General features: G+C 48.6%; 1 protein-coding gene across 2 annotated transcripts in view; it reads right to left on the minus strand.

Annotated features, from left to right (window-relative positions):
* Positions 1–1,143: 1,143 nt before the first annotated feature.
* Positions 1,144–22,168, minus strand: part of LOC140187079 (TOM1-like protein 1) — a 59,895-nt gene continuing 38,870 nt past the window's right edge. For both annotated transcript variants that reach the window (XM_072242011.1, XM_072242012.1), the window contains exons 8-15: positions 21,624–21,757; positions 17,681–17,741; positions 13,823–13,992; positions 12,468–12,516; positions 11,368–11,446; positions 10,810–10,906; positions 5,144–5,226; positions 1,144–3,578 (exon numbers count right to left, since the gene is read on the minus strand). In XM_072242011.1, the coding sequence (XP_072098112.1) occupies positions 5,178–5,226; positions 10,810–10,906; positions 11,368–11,446; positions 12,468–12,516; positions 13,823–13,992; positions 17,681–17,741; positions 21,624–21,757 (639 nt within the window). In that variant the 3' untranslated portion in view covers positions 1,144–3,578; positions 5,144–5,177. The remainder of the gene's footprint in view (positions 3,579–5,143; positions 5,227–10,809; positions 10,907–11,367; positions 11,447–12,467; positions 12,517–13,822; positions 13,993–17,680; positions 17,742–21,623; positions 21,758–22,168) is intronic.

Raw genomic sequence — 22,168 nt, forward strand, 5'->3', positions numbered from 1 at the left:
GGTGCATGTGCTTGACAGTGCTAATGTGGGGAACTTACTAGGGGAGCAGGGCAATGACCCAAAGCCCTTGACATCCACAAGACAGTGGTTCGACTAACTGACCTTGGGCACACAGGAAATATGCACCGAGCTGGGGTCTAGCCACTTCAGCCAAGACGAAGTCCCGTGTGTAACGTCGCCCACTGAAGCAGAGCATCACCCATCATGCCCACAAGTCTGGATTATGCTGCCAGCGAGGTTTCGTCGCTCTTTGCCTTCTCGTCAATAGCAGATGCTTCAGCACACTCACTGGAGCACCCTTGTCACACAGGAAACGTCGCCCTGAACGGGTGTCCATAATGAACAGGAGGCGACCCTGGCAGCTGGAGCCCATGGTGTTCACAGACCTCGGATGTCCTGATGCACTGGCACTGTCGAAGCTGCAAGGCCGTCAGCAGTTCTTTGTGTTCGTACCAAAGCAAATATGGTAAAAGCACAGGCCCAGCGTTATCTGCTTCGCAGCCGTGGGTGTCCTTATGTTGGGGGTCTTGCTGACCAGGCTTATTGAGGTAGAGGAGGGGAAGTGATGCACCGTTGCCTTGCTGAGGGTGGACTGTCAGCCATTTTAGCAAACTCCCTATAATCCATCATGGGGGCATTAGTGAGGGCTATGCAAACTTGATCAGGCACTTGATGCATGAAGAGTTCTTTAAGAATAAAACGAGGGTGGTGATTTCCCAGGAGAGACAACATGTGGTCTATTAGCTCCAAAGGCTTACCGTCGCCGAGGCTGGGCAAGGAGAGCAACTGTTTGACGCAGTCCAAAAGTCTGTAAAAGGTGAGTTTTCGGCGGTTTGGTATTTATCATGTTCGGGTGGGTGCTCAAGCAGACTGTCGCCACTGTGGAATTGCTGAGCAATGCTACCATGTAGTAGAATTTGGTGGTGTCGGCAGTGATTTCTTGCAGAGCGTACTAGACCTCAGCTGGTACAAATCAAGCCACCGCATTTTGCTCCCAAAACTCCGGCAGTTTCAAAGTGACTGTGTTGGCTGTCATGTTCAGTAACTCTGCAATCATTCTAGAGCATCGGGGTCACCAATGTAGGTTTATGCAAATAAAAGGAATTGAGGCGTTTTGTGTTTAATGAAACCCATAACAAATTTTATTGAACTCCTAAACCTAAACGCAAAAAGCTTGCTGAAAATCTTTGTGTAATAATGTCATCATGTTGGACCAGCCTCTGAAAGTGAAACCCCAACTCAAAGTCATTACGTACATTTCCCTGAATTACGTTACTCTACAATCCTCACTCTCCATAAGATGTGGTCCGGTGCTGTGGGAGCTCCACCCGGCTGCAGCTTTCTTCCACTTTTGAAGTCAAATCCAGTGACGTAGTCGGCAGCAGGGCTTCTATGCTCACTTTGATCATCCAAGCATGGAGGAACCATCACAAACTTCTGCAGCCAAGGAAAGTAAATCCATTGGTTGTGGAAACAGTGAGTGAAGGTGCAAGGGAAGTTGAGTGAAGTTATCCCAGTTGGTGTGAGAGCCTGATGGTTATGGGGTAATAAATATTCCTGAACCTGGTGGTGTGAGTCCTGAGGCTCCTGCACCACTTTCCTGGTGGCAGCAGCCAGAAGAGAACATAGCCTCTATAATGAATCACTGTATGGGAAACATGCTACATCTCTCTGGACCTTTACTGTGTCTTGTTCTTCACCAGCTCCCGTTTGTTTACTTCACTCCCCAGTTAAATGGGCCTTGGGTGTGTGCCTGAGTACCTGGGAGCCAGTGTGGAAGGTTGGGTGAGGCTGGGGATCTTATTCCTAGATAGCACAGGTATGATGGGCTGAATGGTGGCCTACTGTCATTCATATTTCTGCATTGGGTGAGCTCGTAATTCTCTGTGTGAAGTCCTTTAATCAGTTCTGTCCATTATTGGGATTCACTGGCACCTCATTGTAATCTAACATTTCCCAGCTGCTTGGGTTTTCAGAGCAAAAGATATGGGAGCAGAATTAGGCCATTCAGGCCATCGAGTCTGTTCAGCCTTTTGATCATGGCTGATTTATTATCCCTCTCATTCCCAGTCTCCTGCCTTCTCCCATAATCTTTGAAATCAAGAGCCTATCAACCTTTGCTTTCAATATAACCAATAAATTGACCTCCACAACTGTCTGTGGCAATGAATCCCACAGACTCACTAAGAAATTCTGCCTCTTCTCTGTTCTAAATGGATGTCCCCTCTATTCTGAGGCTGTGCCCTCTGGTCTAGATTCCTCCTCTATAGAAAACATCCTCTCTGCATCCACCCTGTCTGGGACTTTCAACAGTCGATAGGTTTCAGTGAGATTCCCCTCATTTGTCTAAACTCCAGTGAGTACAGATACAGACCCATCAAACATTCCTCATGAAATCCCTTTCATTCCCGAGATTATTCCCATGAATATCCTCTGGACTTTCTCCAATGCCAGCGAATGAAGGAAAAGGATGAACTGTCAAAAAACTACGAAGACAAAAGCCCACAAGACAACCAGAGAGAATGACAGATGTTAGATTATTAATAAATACATGAAACATCCATGGTTTTAAAAAATCATTGTTTTAAACTTTATGTGTCCAATCCCCTCAGACATCAATTCCTCACACAGTTCCACATACTACCACAACCTCATTTCAATAGTATCCATTAGTTTCATCACAAACAAGAGAAAATCTGCAGATGCTGGAAATCCAAGCAACACACACGAAATGCTGGAGGAACTCAGCAGGCCAGGCAGCATTTATGGAAAAGAGTAAACAGTCGACATTTCGGGCCGAGGTCCTTCCTTGGTCCTGAGCTCCTCCAGCAAACCATTTGTTAATCCTGGAACCACTCTGGCAATACAATGTTGTTTTCATTCGCAAAACCTACTTGGAAGAAATGATTGAGGGACTGTCCCCCAGTGAGGGTCAGTGTGTGTGTGGGACCACCCCCCAGTGAGGGTCAGTGTGTGTGTGGGACCATCCCCCAGTGAGGGTCAGTGTGTGTGTGGGACCGTCCCCCAGTGAGGGTCAGTGTGTGTGTGGGACCATCCCCCAGTGAAACAATATAACTGAGCATGGTCTCTGATCTGTTCACTTTCACCCGTCCCTCACTCTTCTGAACTCTTTTCTAAAAGAGTAGATTCCCTGTCTTGGAGTTTGGAAGTTCTGTTAATTTCACTTGGAATGGTTAATTCTTAATCTATAAACTGATGTGAAAGATGTTGAACAGATTTCAATTCCACAACTATTTTACATTACATATTTATCTACTGGGATGTGTGGTCTTGGCAGCAGTAATGAGATATGTTATCAGTGGGTCTCGCTGTGTGAGTGGGAAGCAGTCTTTTCCCAGAGAGAGAGGTTTGCCAAGCTTCCTGCCACTCGTGTTGAAGAGTGGTGGTGGTGAGGTAAATTTCACCCCAAGACCAAGTAAATCAACAGCATCAGAGAATGTCCGGCTCCACTGCGTCGGCCATTGGCTCCCCATCAACATCCCGCACAGTTATCTGCCTGCTCCACTCCCGTGTTCTCAGTTCGCCCTCGTTTCCAACCCCTACACCGTCTCCGATACCTGCTCAGGAAGGACAGGAACATAGTTACTGTTATCAGCTCTCTCAAACAGTGACCTTTCTTATGAAAGACCAGAAGGAGTTCGGAATCAAAATCACATTTATTAGCAGTGACATATGTTGTGAAGTTGTGAAATTGTTGTTTTGGGGCTACAGTACTGTGCTCCACATAAAATATACTATAAATATTGCTATATAATGATATATATATATTATTTTGTAGGGAGCGTAATTCAAAGTCATTCATTCAAATTAAAATTATATTAAAATATAGTATATTACATTATATAAAATCTAAAAATATACATATATATATATATACAATCTATATATTTATATTTTGTACATTTATATATACGTGTGTGTGTGTGTGTATATATATATATATATGTATGTATGTACATAGAACATGTATATATACACACACACACACACATATATATGTATATAATTTCACATAATAATCTGAAAATGAGAGGTACAGGAGGCAAAGTAGATACTCAGAGTCTTTTTCACAGAGTAAAATTGTTGTCTTTTGTGACTGCAACACATTAAACTAATTCAAAGATAAAGACGAGAGCCCGAAATGTGAGTATTAGTTTGTTCTTTACTTTAAACAAAGCACGCAGGTTTTACGTGGTAGTGTCATGAAGTATGTGATTCACTAATTTTTACGTATAACCCATAATGAATTATGTAAACAGACAAAGAATAGTTAATTGACGATATATTTACAATATTCCTCAAACAGTACTGAAACATTAAATACACAACAGAAACGTTAAAAGCTGGAGGGTGAGCCTTTAAGGTGAGAGAAGGGAAGTTTAAGGGTTTAAGAGAGATATGCAGGCCAGGCTTTGTTAACACAGAGACTGGTGGCTGTCTGGAATGCGTTACCAGGCCCTGTGGTGGAAACGGGAACAATAGTGGTGTGTACAAGGCATTTGGACTGGTGCGGGGAATGGAGGGATATAGATGATGTGCTGGCAGATGGAACTAGTTTAATTTATAGATAAAGATTAGCTTTATTTGTCACATTCATCAAAACAAACAGTGAAATGTGCTGTTTTCATCAACTCAAATCAGCGAAGGTTGTACTGGGGGTAACCTACAAGTGGTGCCACACTTCGAGGGCCAACATAGCACGCCCACAACTTACTAAACCTATCCCGTATGACTCTGAATGTGGGAGGAAACTGAAGCTCCCAGGGGAAACCCATGTGGTCACAGGGAGAATGTACAAACTCCTTGCAGATGGTAGCAGGAATCGAACCTCAACCTTACAGCTGGCCGCTATAAAGTGAGCACTAACCACTACACTACCTTGCTGCTCTCTCTTTCCCAACAAAAGATTGGGATAAACTCGAAAAGACTGGGATATATCTCTGACAAAAAAGATAATGATTTATTTGAAGGGAAAGTAGCAGCCGAGACTAAAATGGACTGTAAGAGTTTCCTTTGGCACCCTGCTAGGCACAGTGTTGTAGGCTGAAAGGCCTGTTCTTGTTCTATACTGCTCTGTGTTCTATATATACCTCTGGCCAGGCCATGACCACTGAGCACTTACCAGAAGAAGCGATCCTCACTAATTGTTGTCTTCGTCAGGTCCGGGCTTTGTTTAAAATAGAGTCCAAATCTTCATAAACAGCTCTGAAACCAAAAGGATATCCAGAATATTAATCTGAGTAAGCAACGCTCATGCTGAAGGAGGTAATTTAAGGAGCATAAAACATACGAGCAAATTAAGCTATTCGGCCCATCAAGTCTGCTCCACCATTCACTCCACCCTGATTTATTTTCCCTCACTACCCCATTCTTCTGCTTTCTCCCTGTAACCTTTGACACTCTTACTAATCAAGAACCTATTGACCTCCACTTTAAATATACCCAATGGCTTGGCATCCACAGGCGCCTGTGGCAATGAATTCCGCAGACTCACCACCCTCCGGCTAAAGAAATTCTTCATCTCTGTTCTAAATGGATGGCCCTCTATTCTGAGGCTATGTCCTCTGATCCTAGGCTCCCTCACGATAGGAAATATCCTTTCCACATCCGCAATATCCGGGTCTTTCAATATTCAATAGGTTTCAATGAGATCTCTCCTTGTTCTTCTGAACTCCAGGGAGTGCAGGCCCTGAGCCATCAAACACTCCGAATACATTGACTTCTTCATTCCCAGAATCGTTTACCTGAACCCTCTCTAGGACTTTGGATCTCAGCCAAGAGGAGAGATTCTAAGGGAGAGATGCTCACTAAAGAAGGGCAGGAGAGTGCGAAATGAAAGAGAAAACGTATAAAGAGGAAAAAGTTGGGGTAATACCAAAAATAAGGAGAAAATTCAGAAATCAGATGTGCAAAGGGACTTGGGAATCCTTGTGCAGGAGTCGCTCAAGGCTAACTTGCAGGTTGAGTCGGTAGTAAAGAAGGCAAAAGCAATGTTAGCATTTGTTTCAAGAATATAAGGGCAAGGATGTGATGCTAGGGTTTATAAGGCATTGGTCAGATGGCACTTAGAGGATTGTGAGCAGTTTTGCGCCCCTCATCTTAGAAAAGATGTGCTGGCATTGGAGAGGGTCCAGAGGAGGTTCACAAGAAAGATTCCAGGAATGAAAAGGGTTAATGTTTGATGGCTTTGGGCCTGTACTCGCTGGAGTTTGGGGGGGGAGTCTCATTGAAACTTATCGAATATGGACATGGAGAGGACATTTCCTATAGTGGGTGACTCCAGGACCAGAGGGCACAGCTTCAGAGAATAGAAGGGTGTCTATTTAGAACAGAGATGAGGAGGAATTTCTTTAGCCAGAGGGTGGTGAATCTATGGAATTCATTGCCACAGACAGATGTGCCGGCCAAGTCATTGGGTGTATTTAAAAAGGAGGTTGATGGATTCTCAGTTAGTTAGGGAGTGAAAGGATACGGGAGGAAGGCAGGAGGATGGGCTGAGAGACGAAATAAGTCAGCCACGAAGAAACAGCAGGCAGAGCAGATTCAATGGTCTGTATGGCCTAATTTTGCCCCATGGCTTACGTTCTTATGATTGGGATTAATGTCCAACAAAAAGCATTATAAATTATTTGAGGGCAATCTTGCAAGGGAAATTAAAATGGATAATAAGAGTTTTATTAAAGTGTATAAAGAGGAAAAGAGACCGATCCTGATCCTGCCCCCTTCTCCTCTCCCTCTTTCTCTCTCAAATGAGGCTGTGGAAACAGTTGTGGGGTATAGGAAATGACAGATGTAAAGAGATATTTTGTGTTGGTCTATATGGCTAAAGATACTACAAACAACCTATTAAGTCTAAGTACTGTCTGGGAGTAATTAAGCACCATCAGCATCATTAGAATATTGGTATGGGGACTTTAATGAGCCAAGTGCTGGTGTCCCCTGCCCAGTGTGGATTGCATTTGTAATGAACTGGCTACGAAGGAAAGAACCGAGAACTGGGATTCATCTGAGGGCTCGTACTGGGTCATAGGTCAACGGTCTTCTCATCATGTATCATTGCGGGAGCCTACAGAGTTTCATGTTTAGAGTGGATGTGGCGAGGATGTTTCCAATAACGGGGGAGTCTAGGACCAGAAGAATACAAGGATGTCCTTTTAGAACAGAGATGAGGAGGAACTTTAGCCAGAGAGTGGTAAACTGATGGAATTTGTTGGCACAGACGGCTGTGGAGGCCAAGTCATTGTGTATTTTTAAAGCGGAGGTTGATAGGTTCTTGATTAGTCAGGTTGTCGATGGTTACGGGGGGTGGGAGACGGGAGAATGGGATTGAGAGGGATAATAAATCAGTTGTGATAGAATGGCAGAGCAGACTCGATGAGCTGAATGGACTAATTCTGCTCATGTGCCTCAACAGGCTTTTTTTAGTGTGAGTAGGATAGCTGGGTCAAACAGGGAGTCAGATTGCACCATAATTCGTGCTCACCTTGCACCCCACATCACGTTTCACACCTCAGCCCCGCCCTGCTCACTCACAGGGATGCCAGTGTTGCTGATGAGCCCAGCACTACCTGGTGTGACCAGCTGATAGAGGGCTTTGAGGATATGCGAGCACGTGGCCAAGTGGTTAAGGCATTGGACTGGCTACCTGAAGGTCGTGAGTTCGAGCCCCAGCCGAGGGAACGTGTTGTGTCCTTGAGCAAGGCACTTAACCACACATTGCTCTGCGATGACACTGGTGCCAAGCTGTATGGGTCCTAATGCCCTTCCCTTAGGTGTCGTGGAGAGGGGAGACTTACAGCATGGGCAACTGCTGGTCTTCCATACAACCTTGCCCAGTTCTACGCCCTGGAGAGTGAAGACTTTACAGGCGCAGATCCATGGTCTCGCAAGACTAACAGGGCCAGGAAATGGGATCAGTGTGGGGAAGTGGTGCTGAGGTCAAATGAATGACAGGAAGGCACAAGGGGCTGATTCCCTCTTGAATGGCCTCGGCCAGAAATGTCAACTATTTACACCCCTCCATAGATGCTGCCTGACCTGCTGAGTTCCTCTCCTGCCCTCCATGGACTTTGTCGACACTTCTCACATCCTCAGTAATGCAGCCAGTGTAATCAAAGACCCCACCTACCCGGGACAATCTCCCTTCTCCCCTCTCCCATCAGGCAAAAGGTACAAAAGTCTGAAAGCACGTCCCACCAGACTCAAGGGCAGCTTCTAGCCCGTTGTTATCAGACTATTGAATGTTTTGATGTATGCATAACAAATAAAGATAATCTGCATCTACTTCAATCAAACTTTGAAAAGAAAATTCCTTGTCCTTTTGAGGCTTGTGGGCTTGATTCCAATCTAGGCCCAGAAAGCATGCCTGTACCAGCCAGTCTGGTATCTCAGGGACTGTGTCTTGTCCAACAACGTATTCGTTCTTGGCAAAACTGAGGCTTCCACTGTGGGAACCATTCACAGCTACAGTACATTACTGGACTGAACTGCAGGCTTTTTACTCCTTGTCTTCTCAGTGCTTGTCAGTCTGGGGGCTCTCAGGGATCTGAGTGAATCCTTACAGGCATCGAATTGCATGGAATATACAGTACAGCAGAGAGACAGATCATTCAGCTCTGCTAATCTGTCCTTCCCACCTACTTCATCTGATTCTGGACAGGGGCTTTATTGTCACACGTACATCAAAACATACACTCAGAGGCCACTTTCGTAGGTATGTCTGTACAGCTGCTCATTAATGCAGCCGATCATGTGGTAGCCTATCTAATCAGCCAATCAGTGGCAGAAATTCAATGCATAAAGACATGGTCAAGAGGTTCAGTTGTTGTTCAGACTAAACAACAGAATGGCGAAGAAATGTGATCTAAGTTAATTTCACAGTGGAGTGATTGTTGGTGTTAGATGAGGTGGTTTGAGTATCTCAGAAACTGCTGATCTCCTGGGATTTTCATGTACAACTGTTTAGTGTTTACAGGGAATGGTGTGAAAAACAAAAAAAAAACTATTCAGTGAATGGCAGTTCTGTGGGTGAAAATGCCTTGTTAATGAGAGAGGTCAGAGAATGATGACGAGACTGGTTCAAGCTGACAGTAACTGATAACCACGTGTTACATTGGTGGTGTGCAGAAGAGAATCCCTCAATGCACAACACGTCAAACTTTGATGGGGATGGCCTACCGCAGCAGAAGACCATGAATCGACACTCGTGGCCATCTTGTTAGTTACAGGAGGTAGCTACTGTGTGTGCGGGGAAATGTGTCATTATGGTCCAGTGACCAACACTGTCCTGAGCTGTAATGGGGCCGGGCCACACTAACCACCACACTACCTTGGTGCCTGTACTTGTGAATGTGACTATAAACTCTTTGGAACCAACCATCTGCAGGAGGAGAAAGAAAGTTAACCAGTGCATGCAGAGAGGACCTGATGAAATTCCAAAAATAATCTGCAGAGCCGGAGAAAAACAGCAGGGACTGCAATTATTAACACAGGAGATTCTGCAGATGCTGGAAATCCAGAGCAACACACACAAAATGCTGAGCAACTCGGCAGGTCAGGCAGCATCTATGGAGGGGAATGAGCAGTCGGTGATTCGGGCTGAAACCATTCATCAGGACTGGAAAGGAAGGAGAAAGAAGCCGAAATATGAAGACAAAGGGAGGGGAGGAATACAAGCTGACAGGGGAGAAGGAAGGTCTGTGGGTAGGGAGGAGAATGAAGTGGGAAGCTGGGAGGTGATAGGTGGAAGGGGTAAAGGGCTGGAGAAGGAATCTGGTGGAAGAGGAGAGTGGACTGTGGGAATAAAGGAAGGAGGAAGGAAACCAGAGGGCAATGATGGGCAGGTGAGAAGGGACAAGAGAGGGGAACCAGAATGGGGAATGGAATATGAGGGAGAAAAGGGGAAGTGGGATTCATGGGAATAAACACGGGTTCGATGGGTCGAATGTCTTGCTTATAACGTAACAGAATTCTACGAAAGAGCCACTCTCGATTCCAGTAAACTTCAGTTTCTGACTCTGACTCTCAGAAACTTAACAGCTTCACAGATTGTACTTTGCCTGTATCAGGGGTGTGTCACAGATAAGGCTACACAATGTGCCTATTCATAAACCTTTGTGGATTGAGGTATTCAAAAACCAACAGTGGCAATGAAGCACTGTAACTGATCAAACACTTCCTGCAGAGCAGACTCTCGATTTACAGTGCAGAGGAAACTGCTTCCGGAGGCACATCCTCTTATTCTGTTTAAACATTATTACTCAGAGATCACCACATTAATGATAATTCCTTACGCAGTAAAGGGAGGGTCACACTGTGGGGGGGATGGGTCAGGTTGGAAGGTGGGGTGGGGTGAGAGGAGGATCTCCTGGTGGGCTTGCTCCTGGGCCTGGCCAAGATGGCCATCCACGGGTCCAGGCGGCGGAAGATGGAGGGCATTGTCCGGGCTGACTGCCCCTTTTCTGAGGATACGTTTGTGACCGGCTGTCCTTGGAGAGGGTGCATGCAGTCGCGATGGGCACACTGGGGAATATCTGTGAGTGGAGGTCCCCCTGTGGTATAGACTGTTTTATAGATGGTAGTGACCGTATTGTAATTTAAGTGTAGATATTGATTGTCTTGTTTCTATGTGTTATAAATAAACTTTTATAGTTTTGTAAAAAAAAGGGGTGGTACTGGGGAGGGTCGCAGAGAGGGAGGGGAGGTACTGAGGGTGAGAAGTATTGAGAAGGGATGTTATACTTAAACCAGTCTGCCCTGACACACACACGGTCTGAAGTAGAAACTTACTCAGAGTTGAAGCTGGAGTTCAAGTTAGCCAGAGGGTCAAACTCCAGTCCAATCAGCTGAGGCCCAACAGTCTTCGAAGGCTCCGATTGGCTTGTAGCTGGAAGGAGAAGCAGTGGTTGTAACGTGACCTGACCACCCTCTCCGTCTTCAACAAAGAGAGCATGAGGCAAGTGATGAAGGGGCAGAGAGAGAGCAGGGAAGGGACGGCCCTTGGGGGGGGGTAGGTGGGAGATGAAGAGTGTGGTGCTTTGAGAGGGGATGGAGATTGGGGTTGAGGTCAGTTGGGAGGGGGGACAAGGATTTGGAAGGTGGGAAGGTGGGGACTGGAATGGAGGGGTGGGGACGGGGAAGGAGAAGGAGGCGGACAGGTGTGGAAAGGTGGAGAGAGGCATGGAGGGGCGAGAAGGGGCAGCAAAGTCTGGGATGGGCGGGTGAGAGAATGAATAGTGAGGGCAGCAGCGTGGGGGCTGTTCGTAGTGGGGTGATGGTGTGCGACTTGCAGGACATTAACATTAACATTACCCCCCCCCCCCACAATCTGCCAGTTTCCTGACCTACCTGTGTGCTCCCAGGGCCACTCGGTGTGGGAGGGACCAGGCGTGGGGGCCGCCAGCAGCTCAGTCCCTTGCGAGTCCACCTGAAATGTCAGGCAGTGTCTCAGTCACATCAACAGTGTCCGCCCTGAAAACCCACCCCGTCCTCCTCGGGGGGGGGGTGGGGGAGAGGAGGTGGGATGAGGGGACATCAGGGAGCAAATAGGGCAAGGGGTCAAAAGGGTGGGGCAGCAGAAGGAAGGGTCATACTGGATGGGATGGTAGGTCAGGGGGCAAAGGGAGGGGCAGGGGTGAGAAAGGGAGGTGGGGCAGTTGATAGGTACTTGTTGCCCATTCTGAGTTGCTCCAGCTCAAAATCGGTGACAGAGATGGACGTCGGGGATGGATGTCGGGATGGGCATTAGGAGTGGATGTTAGGGATGGACATCAGGGATAGGCGGTGGGGATGGGGGTCGGGGATGGACGGCTATGATGGACGTCGGGGTGGACTCCGGTGATGGGCGTCAGGGATGGGCGTCGGTGATGGATGTTGGGATGGGCGTCGAGGATGGACGTCAGGGATGGACTCCAGGGATGGGCGTCGGGATGGATGTCGGGATGGACTCTGGAGATGGATGTTGGGATGGGTGGTGGTGATGGGCGTCGAGGATGGACGTCGGGATGGACTCCGGAGATGGACGTCGGGGATGGATGTTGGGATGGGTGGTGGTGATGGCCGTCGAGGATGGACGTTGAGGATGGACGTCGGGATGGACTCCGGAGATGGACGTCGGGGATGGATGTTGGGATGGGTGGTAGTGATGGGCGTCGAGGATGGACGTCGGGGCTGGATGTTGGGATGGGCGTCGAGGATGGACGTCGAGGATGGACTCCAGGGATGGGCGTCGGGATGGACTCCAGGGATGGGCGTCGGGATGGACTCTGGAGATGGACGTCGGGTTGGGTGGTGGGGATGGACGTTGGTGATGGACACCAAGGATGGGTGTGGGTGAAGGATAGCGGGGACAGGTGCCTGGGATTGGCTGTACTCTCACCCATTGCCCAGCACGACCTGAGTTGAGCTGGGTGGAGAGGATGGGTACGCGGACCCCAGCATGTACTCACGTTGCTGTACAGAGATTCAGGAGTATTGCCGATGAAGCTCTGGCTGGGTCTGGAAGACAGAGATAAATTTAGTCTGTGGTTGAACAGGTCAGACTCACAGTGTCTCTCCCCTCTGGGAAGTGGTTCCCAGGGGACCCATTCCTGGTCAACACACCACACTGTCTGGGACAGTCCTGTAGACTGGCTACTGAACCCTGACAGTGTCTCTCCACGGCCATCGAACAGAGAATGAGATCCAGGGCATTGATTGTATTGGTATTGTTGGATGGTGGATTGGTGAAAGGGGTAGATTGTAGTTACTTTTATTGTAATTTTTATGTATTGTTCTGTACTGCTGTCACAAAACCTCATTCTGATTGCCTCCTCATGGTTGGGTTTCATTCTATCTCACCAAAGACTTTAGCAAACTTCTACAGATATACCATGGAGAGCATTCTGACTGGTTGCATCACTGGCTGGCACGGAGGGGCCGCTGCACGGGACTGGCACGGAGGGGCCGCTGCAGGGGACTGGCACGGAGGGGCCACAGCACTGGACTGCAAGAAGCTGCAGAGTGTTGTAGTCCCAGCCATCTCCATCGTGGGCATGGGCCTCCCCACCATCAAGGGCACCTTGAAAAGGTGATGCCCGAAGGAGGCTTCATCCATCATGAAGGACCCCCCCCCCCCATCACCCCATCACCCAGAACATGCCCTTTTCCCATCGGGGGGAGCGACAGGAGACTGAAGACACACACTTAGACACTTTTGGAACAGTTTCTTCCCCTCCACCATCGGATTTCTGAACAGTCTATGAAACTATCAACACTATACTCTTTCAGCCTACCCACCTACATATAGCACTTTATAGCAAACTTTCTGTCTTGCAGCTGCAAAACAATAAACTTCACAACATACGTCAATGATAAACCTGATTCGCATTGAACCGAAATGAATCACTTCACACTTTCCCCGACTGAACTCCATCTCCTTGTCCCGTCGTAACCACGGCAACCCTCCACACGATTCAGAACGTGGTATGGGGACAGGATGTTGTATGGATGATTTGTGTCCTGTACTCCCTGCAAGGATTTGTCGGGCAGGGATTGTGCTGGGGTGGTGAAGAGTTTGGGATCTTTTCCTGAGGGAAGATGAGCATGGCCTGGAGTTGGAACAGGACACACCAGGCACTTCCAGGATTTCCAGTTACTCCAACACCAGGCCTTGCTCACCCTTCTCAACAGGAAGCAACCTAAACTCTTCACTGTCCCAGCACAATCCCTGCAGTTCACCCCAGGAGTACGGGGCATGCATAATCTCATCCCAAGATCTGGAATTGGTAGTGGGGTTCTGGGTGCAGAGATGATGTGAACTTACTGCAGTTGGTGAGCTGGGACGCTGTTGGGTGAAGGGACTTCAGGGAGAGCCCTGTCCCGCATGCTGGGGTTCACCACATTCACGTTTGTGCAGAGTGGTGCTGATTCTGGACACACGAAGCTGATCAGATCGGGAGTGGAGCACGGCGCAGAAGGATACACAGGCAGGACCTGGAAGCACAAAGATAAAATACAATAAAATTATCCGACAGGTCACCGGACCAAGGAGGTCCCACAGAGTGCCATCAAACCAGGGCCTCTCCGAGGAACGCCTGGCCAGAAAAATGGCTGTGGCTGGGCGTCAGGCTCAGATTTATGTGTTTATTACATGTCAAGGCCTACGATGGTTGGGATCGACCATGGATGCTACATCCCAGCTGCCTGTGACACACAAGGCTGGGCAGTACGATACGGAGAGCAGGCTGGTGCCCATGTAGCAGGCTCCCCCTCTCCACACGGCTGATGAATCCACAGTCACAGCAGACGCTGATACTATTTGGCAAAACCAGCAGCGCCACAGGAGTTGCCAGTCAGCGTTTGACTGCCTTAGGGACTCCAGCTCTGGTTTACTGCTGATGCCTTCCCCATGAGTGGGTACGGCTGTAAGGCAACAGAGGTTCCTTCTCCTAAATGAGCTGCCAACCACAGCTGACGAGCCCCATTTGCCTGAAGCGACTGGTTTTAAGGCACCAGTGACACGTCTTTGTCCCTTCTCCTGTCAGTAGAAATGGTTCCGCCGGGCTTAGTGGCTAAGCCACATGTGAAGGCCAGGAGCTGGACTTGATTACCGGAGGCTATTTGAGACACACGCCACTGGGAACATTTAATAGTGGTGGGAGCTTCTCCTCATATCCACCCCCAGCTGTAACAACCTTAACACATGTACACCGAAATGTACAGTGGAGTGTGTTGTTTGTGTTAACGACCAACACACCCAACGTTGTGCTGGGGGCAGCTTGCAAATATCGCCACACATGGCACCAACAAAGCTAGTTCACAAATGCTCAGCAGAAGAACAAAACAAGCACCTTTCCCACCCACACACAGTCTTTCAACTTCAGGGGAGCCACCGCCTATTTCAGGGCCTGGACAGGACCCCTCTGAGTGCCCTTCTATGGGGGCCAAATGCTGATCTCAAAACCACTCATAACCTCTGTGCTGAGGCCCCTAAGGAGTCTGAGGAGATTTTGTTTGTGTTCAAAGGTTCTAGCGAGATCTTACAGATGTAGCCCGGAGAGCTCTCTGACTGGTTACATCGCCATCTCGCATGACAGCTCCAATGCACAAGATTGGAAAAAGATGCAGCGTATTGCAAACTCAGCCAGCTGCATCATGGGCACCAATGACAACATCTTCAAAAGGTGGCCTCCATCATGTAGGGCCCTCACCGTCCAGGGCGTACTCCCTTCTCACTTCCAGCATCAGGGAGGAGGTACGGGAATTGAACTGATCGCGATTGCTGGCAGTATAAGGATTTACACTAATTACACTACCATGCAACAGACTATGTAACAGTTTCCTCCCTCAAGCCATCGGGTTCCTCAATACCCAGAGCCTGGCTTGACACCAACCTACTGCCCTCTACTGTGCATATTGTCTTGTTTATTATTTATTATTATTTATTGTAATGCCTGCACTGTTTTGTGCACTTTATGCAATCCTGGGTAGGTCTGTAGTCTAGGGTAGTTTTTGTGTTGTTTTACGTAGTTCAGTGTAGTTTTTGTATTGTTTCATGTAGCACCATGGTCCTGGAAAACGTTGTCTCATTTTCATTATGTTCCGTACGAGCAGTTATGGTTGAAATGACAATAAAAAGAGACTTGACTTGTTTTGACTTGACTTGACTTGATTCCGCTGTCTGATAAGATAGACTCTTGGCCTCACAATCTAAGTCATTATGAACTTCAGCATTTGCCTGCATTGCACTCTTTCATTACTTTTTCTACTTAGTTCTGCATTGTTATTGTTTTACTTTGTTCTATCTCAATGCACTGTGTATGGATTTGATCTCTACAGACAGTATGCGAGACAAGCTTTGTCACCATATCTCGGTACATGTGACGATAATGAACCAATACAATTACCACTCAGGGAACCTCCTATTAGATCTGCTCCTGGGCCTGGCCAAGTGACCATCCACAGCCCAGGCAGCTCGTAGTTGAGGATCCAAACCCTCCCCCCCACCCCCACTCCTTCACCGAACTAACTGCCTGCCCTCCTTCCAAATATATGTCTGTGCCCCAGTGTTTCAGGAGAGAGACCACCCAGTGCTCACTAGCTCTCTGGAGCAGTGGACACACCAGGGGATAGAGTGTGTCCTGGACAGAAATAATCATGGATTTTGTGATGTTGTAGCATAGTTTGTTCAAAGTTCAAAATAAATTTATTATGAAAATACATACATATCACCATATACGGAGCGACCACTCTCCGCTGAACATCGACGACTCCTCTGTAGAGATCGTTAAGAGCACCAGATTTCTTGGTGTTCACCTGGCGGAGAATCTCACCTGGTCCCTCAACACCAGCTCCTTAGCCAAGAAAGCGTCTCTACTTTCTGCGAAGGCTGAGAAAAGTCCATCTCCCACCCCCCATCCTCACCACATTCTGCAGAGGTTGTATTGAGAGCATCCTGAGCAGCTGCATCACTGCCTGGTTCGGAAATTGCACCATCTCAGATCGCAAGACCCTGCAGTGGATAGTGAGGTCAGCTGAGAAGATCATCAGGGTCTCTCTACCAGCCATTAGAGACATTTACACCACACGCTGCATCCATAAAGCAAACAGTATTATGAAGGACCCCACGCACCCCTCATACAAACTCTTCTCCCTCCTGCCATCTGGCAAAAGGCACCGAAGTATTCAGGCTCTCACGACCAGACTATGTAACAGTTTCTTCCCCCAAGCCATCAGACTCCTCAATACCCAGAGCCTGGACTGACACCAACCTACTGCCCTCTACTGTGCCTATTGTCTTGTTTATTATTTATTGCAATGCCTGCACTGTTTTGTGCACTTTATGCAGTTCTGGGTAGGTCTGTAGTCTAGTGTAGTTTTTGTGTTGTTTTACGTAGTTCAGTGTAGTTTTTGTATTGTTCATGTAGCACCATGGTCCTGGAAAACATTGTCTCGTTTTTACCGTGTACTGTACCAGCCATTATGGTTGAAATGACAATAGTGACTTGACTTGATACAGTACAACCCTGAGATATATTTTCTTGTGGGCATACTCAATAAATACATGAAACACAAAAGAATCAATGACAGACCATAAAAAATACACAAAATGGGCACCAACCCGTTCAGATTCAGTCTGCCCCTATGCTGTCCCCGGAGAGGTGCACACCAGCTGAATATCCCAACACACAGGTATTTGTGTGTTGTGCTCATACCCATTCATCCTCCTTCACTGCAGAGAGAAAAGCCCTCGCTCTCTCAACCCTCACACTCTCCACATCACAGATATCCATCACCCTCAGATCCACCCAATCACAGATATCCATCACCCTCAGATCCACCCAATCACAGATATCCATCACCCTCAGATCCACCCAATCACAGATATCCATCACCCTCAGATCCACCCAATCACAGATATCCATCACCCTCAGACTGTGTTGGTTGTTGACACAAATGACACATTTCACTGTAATGTTTTGATGCACATGTGACAAGTAAAACTAATCTTAAAATCACCTTAAAAAGTAGTTTGATATGAAAATACACAAAATGGGCAGCAAGAAGTCCAGGTCCAGGTAGGAGGCAGAATAAGCCTGCCCCAGGAAAGGTTTATACCCATTGTATATCCCAACACACGAGTGCTCAGAGGCACAAGATATCATCATACTGCCAATCCTACCTTGGGTGTGTCTGCAGCTGCCTTCTCTGTCCACTGGATCCGCGTTCTGCTGCGTTGGAACCTGTGGACAGAAACACCGGCCATCACTGATAGTGCCAGCACGTCTCCCCACCCCGCTCCCTGTGATCCCACAGGCAGGGGCAGGATGCCAGCTGGCAGTGGGACTATGAGATGGTCAATGGCGTCTGGTTATAGTCAGACAGCACAGAAACAACTGGTCCATGTCAGTTCTGGTTGCCTCATTACAGGATGAGGAAGCCTCAGAAAGGGTGCAGAGCAGATTTGCCAGGATTAGAGAGCTCGTCTTGTGAGGACAGGTTGAGCGAGGTGGGGCTTTTCTCTCTGGAGTGAAGGAGGATGAGAGGTGACTCGACAGGGGTGTACAAGATAATAAGAGGCATAGACCGAGTGGACAGCCAGAGACTTCCCTCAGGGCACAAATGGCTCATACGAGAGGGCATAATTTTAAGGTGATTGGAGGAAAGTATAGGTAAGTTCTTTACACTGAGAGTGCTGGGAGTGGGGGAATGTGCTGCCAGGGGTGGTGGTAGAGGCAGATACAGGGATATTTAAGACTCATTGATGATAGAAAAAAGGCAGGACAGGCAATGTCAGAGGGAAGGGTCAGTTTGACGTTGGAGCAGGCTGAAAGTGGTTAGCACAATGTTTACAGTACAGGCAACCTGGGTTCAATTCCCGCCACTGCCTGTAAGGAGTTTGCATGTTCTTCCCGTGATCACGTGGATTTCCTCCGGGTGCTCCAGTTTCCTCCCACAGTCCAAAGATGTACCAGTTGGTAGGTTAATTGGTCATTGTAAATTGTCCCGTGATTAGGCTAGGATTAAGTTGGGGGGAGGGGCGGGTTTGCTGGGTAGCCTGGCTCAAAGGGCCAGAACGGCCTGTTCTGCACTATATTTATATCTCTATATGATATATATTAATATCAATAAATAAAAAGGTCAGCACAACACAGTGGGCCGAAGGGCCTGCACTATACTGTAACGTTCTGTGCTCTATACCAGCTAAAATTCCCATATGAGCAACTCCCATTTTCTGGCATCTGGCCCAATGCCGCCAAACTTTTCCTGACTTTCCAGAGTGAAACAGCACAGAAAGAGGCTCTAGGTACACATCCAAGCCTGCCCCATTTCCACATGTCCCTCAGATCCTTTCCTGCCCAAGTGTCTTTTAAATGTTGTCAATGTACCTGCGTCAATCACAGCCCCTGACATCTTGTTCCATATACCCACCACCCTCTGGGGGAGAAGGTAACTAACCCTTGGGTCCTCATTAAACCTTTTCCATTTCATACTAAATCTGTGTCCCCCTGGTGTTGGGCTCCGCACCCCAGGGAAAAGATTCTTACCGTCCACATGGTGTTAGAAACCTCAATAAGGTCAAAGTTCAAAGTAAATGTATTATCAAAGTACATGTATGTCACCATATACAACCCTGAGATTCATTTTCTTGTGGGCATTCACAGTGAGTACAGAGGAACACAATGGAATCAGTGAAAAATCAGACACGACAGGATGGACAAACTACTGATGTGCAAAAGTCAACAAACTGCGCACATACAAAAAGGGCAAAAAATACCAAAATAGCAATAAGTAAATAAATATTAGGAACATGAGAAAGAGAGTCCTTGAAAGCGAGGCTATAGGTTGTGGGAACATGACAGTGATGGGGCGAGTGGAGTTGAGTGAAGATGTCCCCACTGATTCAGGAGTCTGACGGTTGAGGGGTGATAACTGTTCCTGAACCTGGTGGTGCGGGACCTGATGGTTGAGGGGTGATAACTGTTCCTGAACCTGGTGGTGTGGGACCTGATGGTTGAGGGGTGATAACTGTTCCTGAACCTGGTGGTGTGGGACCTGATGGTTGAGGGATGATAACTGTTCCTGAACCTGGTGGTGTGGGACCTGATGGTTGAGGGGTGATAACTGTTCCTGAACCTGGTGGTGTGGGTTCTGATGGTTGAGGGATGATAACTGTTCCTGAACCTGGTGGTGTGGGACCTGATGGTTGAGGGGTGATAACTGTTCCTGAACCTGGTGGTGTGGGACCTGATGGTTGAGGGGTAATAACTGTTCCTGAACCTGGTGGTGTGGGACCTGATGGTTGAGGGGTGATAACTGTTCCTGAACCTGGTGGTGTGGGGCCTGATGGTTCAGCGGTGATAACTGTTCCTGAACCTGGTGGTGTGGGACCTGATGGTTGAGGGGTGATAACTGTTCCTGAACCTGGTGGTGTGGGACCTGATGGTTGAGGGGTGATAACTGTTCCTGAACCTGGTGGTGTGGGGCCTGATGGTTCAGGGGTGATAACTGTTCCTGAACCTGGTGGTATGGGACCTGATGGTTGAGGGGTGATAACTGTTCCCGAACCTGGTGATGTGGGACCTGATGGTTGAGGGGTAATAACTTCCTGAACCTGGTGGTGTGGGACCTGATGATTGAGGGGTGATAACTGTTCCTGAACCTGGTGGTGTGGGACCTGATGGTTGAGGGGTGATAACTGTTCCTGAACCTGGTGGTGTGGGGCCTGATGGTTCAGGGGTGATAAATGTTCCTGAACCTGGTGGTAAGGGACCTGATGGTTGAGGGGTGATAACTGTTCCCGAACCTGGTGATGTGGGACCTGATGGTTGAGGGGTAATAACTTCCTGAACCTGGTGGTGTGGGACCTGATGGTTGAGGGGTGATAACTGTTCCTGAACCTGGTGGTGTGGGGCCTGATGGTTCAGGGGTGATAACTGTTCCTGAACCTGGTGGTATGGGACCTGATGGTTGAGGGGTGATAACTGTTCCCGAACCTGGTGATGTGGGACCTGATGGTTGAGGGGTAATAACTTCCTGAACCTGGTGGTGTGGGACCTGATGGTTGAGGGGTGATAACTGTTCCTGAACCTGGTGATGTGGGACCTGATGGTTGAGGGATGATAACTGTTCCTGAACCTGGTGGTGTGGGACCTGATGGTTGAGGGATAATAACTGTTCCTGAACCTGGTGGTGTGGGACCTGATGGTTGAGGGGTGATAACTGTTCCTGACCCTGGTGGTGTGGGACCTGATGGTTGAGGGGTGATAACTGTTCCTGAACCTGGTGGTGTGGGACCTGATGGTTGAGGGGTGATAACTGTTCCTGAACCTGGTGGTGTGGGACCTGATGGTTGAGGGGTGATAACTGTTCCTGAACCTGGTGGTGTGGGACCTGATGGTTGAGGGGTGATAACTGTTCCTGACCCTGGTGGTGTGGGACCTGATGGTTGAGGGGTGATAACTGTTCCTGAACCTGGTGGTGTGGGACCTGATGGTTGAGGGGTGATAACTGTTCCTGAACCTGGTGGTGTGGGACCTGATGGTTGAGGGGTGATAACTGTTCCTGAACCTGGTGGTGTGGGACCTGATGGTTGAGGGGTGATAACTGTTCCTGACCCTGGTGGTGTGGGACCTGATGGTTGAGGGGTGATAACTGTTCCTGAACCTGGTGGTGTGGGACCTGATGGTTGAGGGGTGATAACTGTTCCTGAACCTGGTGGTGTGGGACCTGATGGTTGAGGAGTAATAACTGTTCCTGAACCTGGTGGAGTGGGTCCTGAGGCTCCTGTACCTTCCTCCTGATGGCAGTGTGAGAAGAGAGCATGGCCGGGACGGTGAGGGCCGCTGATGATGGATGCTGCTTTCCTGTGCAGAGTTCCCTGTGGATGTGCTCCATGGTGGGATTGGACTGGGCCGTAACCGCTACTTTGCCATCAGCCAGAGCTGGTACTCTGAGGAGGGTGAGATGGAATGGGATGGTCGGTGACGGACGGTGACGGTGTGACACGGGGTGGTTGCTGGACACCGACACGGGGAAGTTGACAGATGGTGGAAGACGGTGGGGGGGGGGGGACAGACACTGTGACACAGGAAGTTGCCAGACAGTGTACTACATTCACCCACCTCTCATACTGCAGGAAGACCTTGTTCAGCCGGTCGTTGGTGGACAAAAGGCAGTCGACGAGCTGTTGGTGGTCGACCTGGAGCAACAGGAGGCCGATGCGTTCCTGCATCGCCCGGCACGTGGTGTGGAGCTTCTGTCTCCCGGGAGGGGCAGGGGTTATAGTTTGCTGGGAGAACACCCCACCCACATCCACTGGCAGAGATCCCACACCCCACCCACATCCACTGGTAGAGATCCCACACCCCACCCACGTCCACTGGTAGAGATCCCACACTCCACCCACATCCACTGGCAGAGATCCCACACTCCACCCACATCCACTGGCAGAGATCCCACACTCCACCCACATCCACTGGGAGAGATCCCACACCCCACTCTGAGAATCCCACATCCCACATCTCCAAGATCCACATTCCCCTGAGAATCCCATGTCCCACATTTCCGAGATCCACACTCCCTGAGATCCCCACTCTCCCGACCCCGAGAGCTACTCACACCTAGGAACCCCACTGGCCCGATCTCCACTCCACAGAGAGCCCAAGAA

This window comes from Mobula birostris, chromosome 24, assembly GCF_030028105.1.
Source record: "Mobula birostris isolate sMobBir1 chromosome 24, sMobBir1.hap1, whole genome shotgun sequence".
NCBI lineage: Eukaryota > Metazoa > Chordata > Chondrichthyes > Myliobatiformes > Myliobatidae > Mobula > Mobula birostris.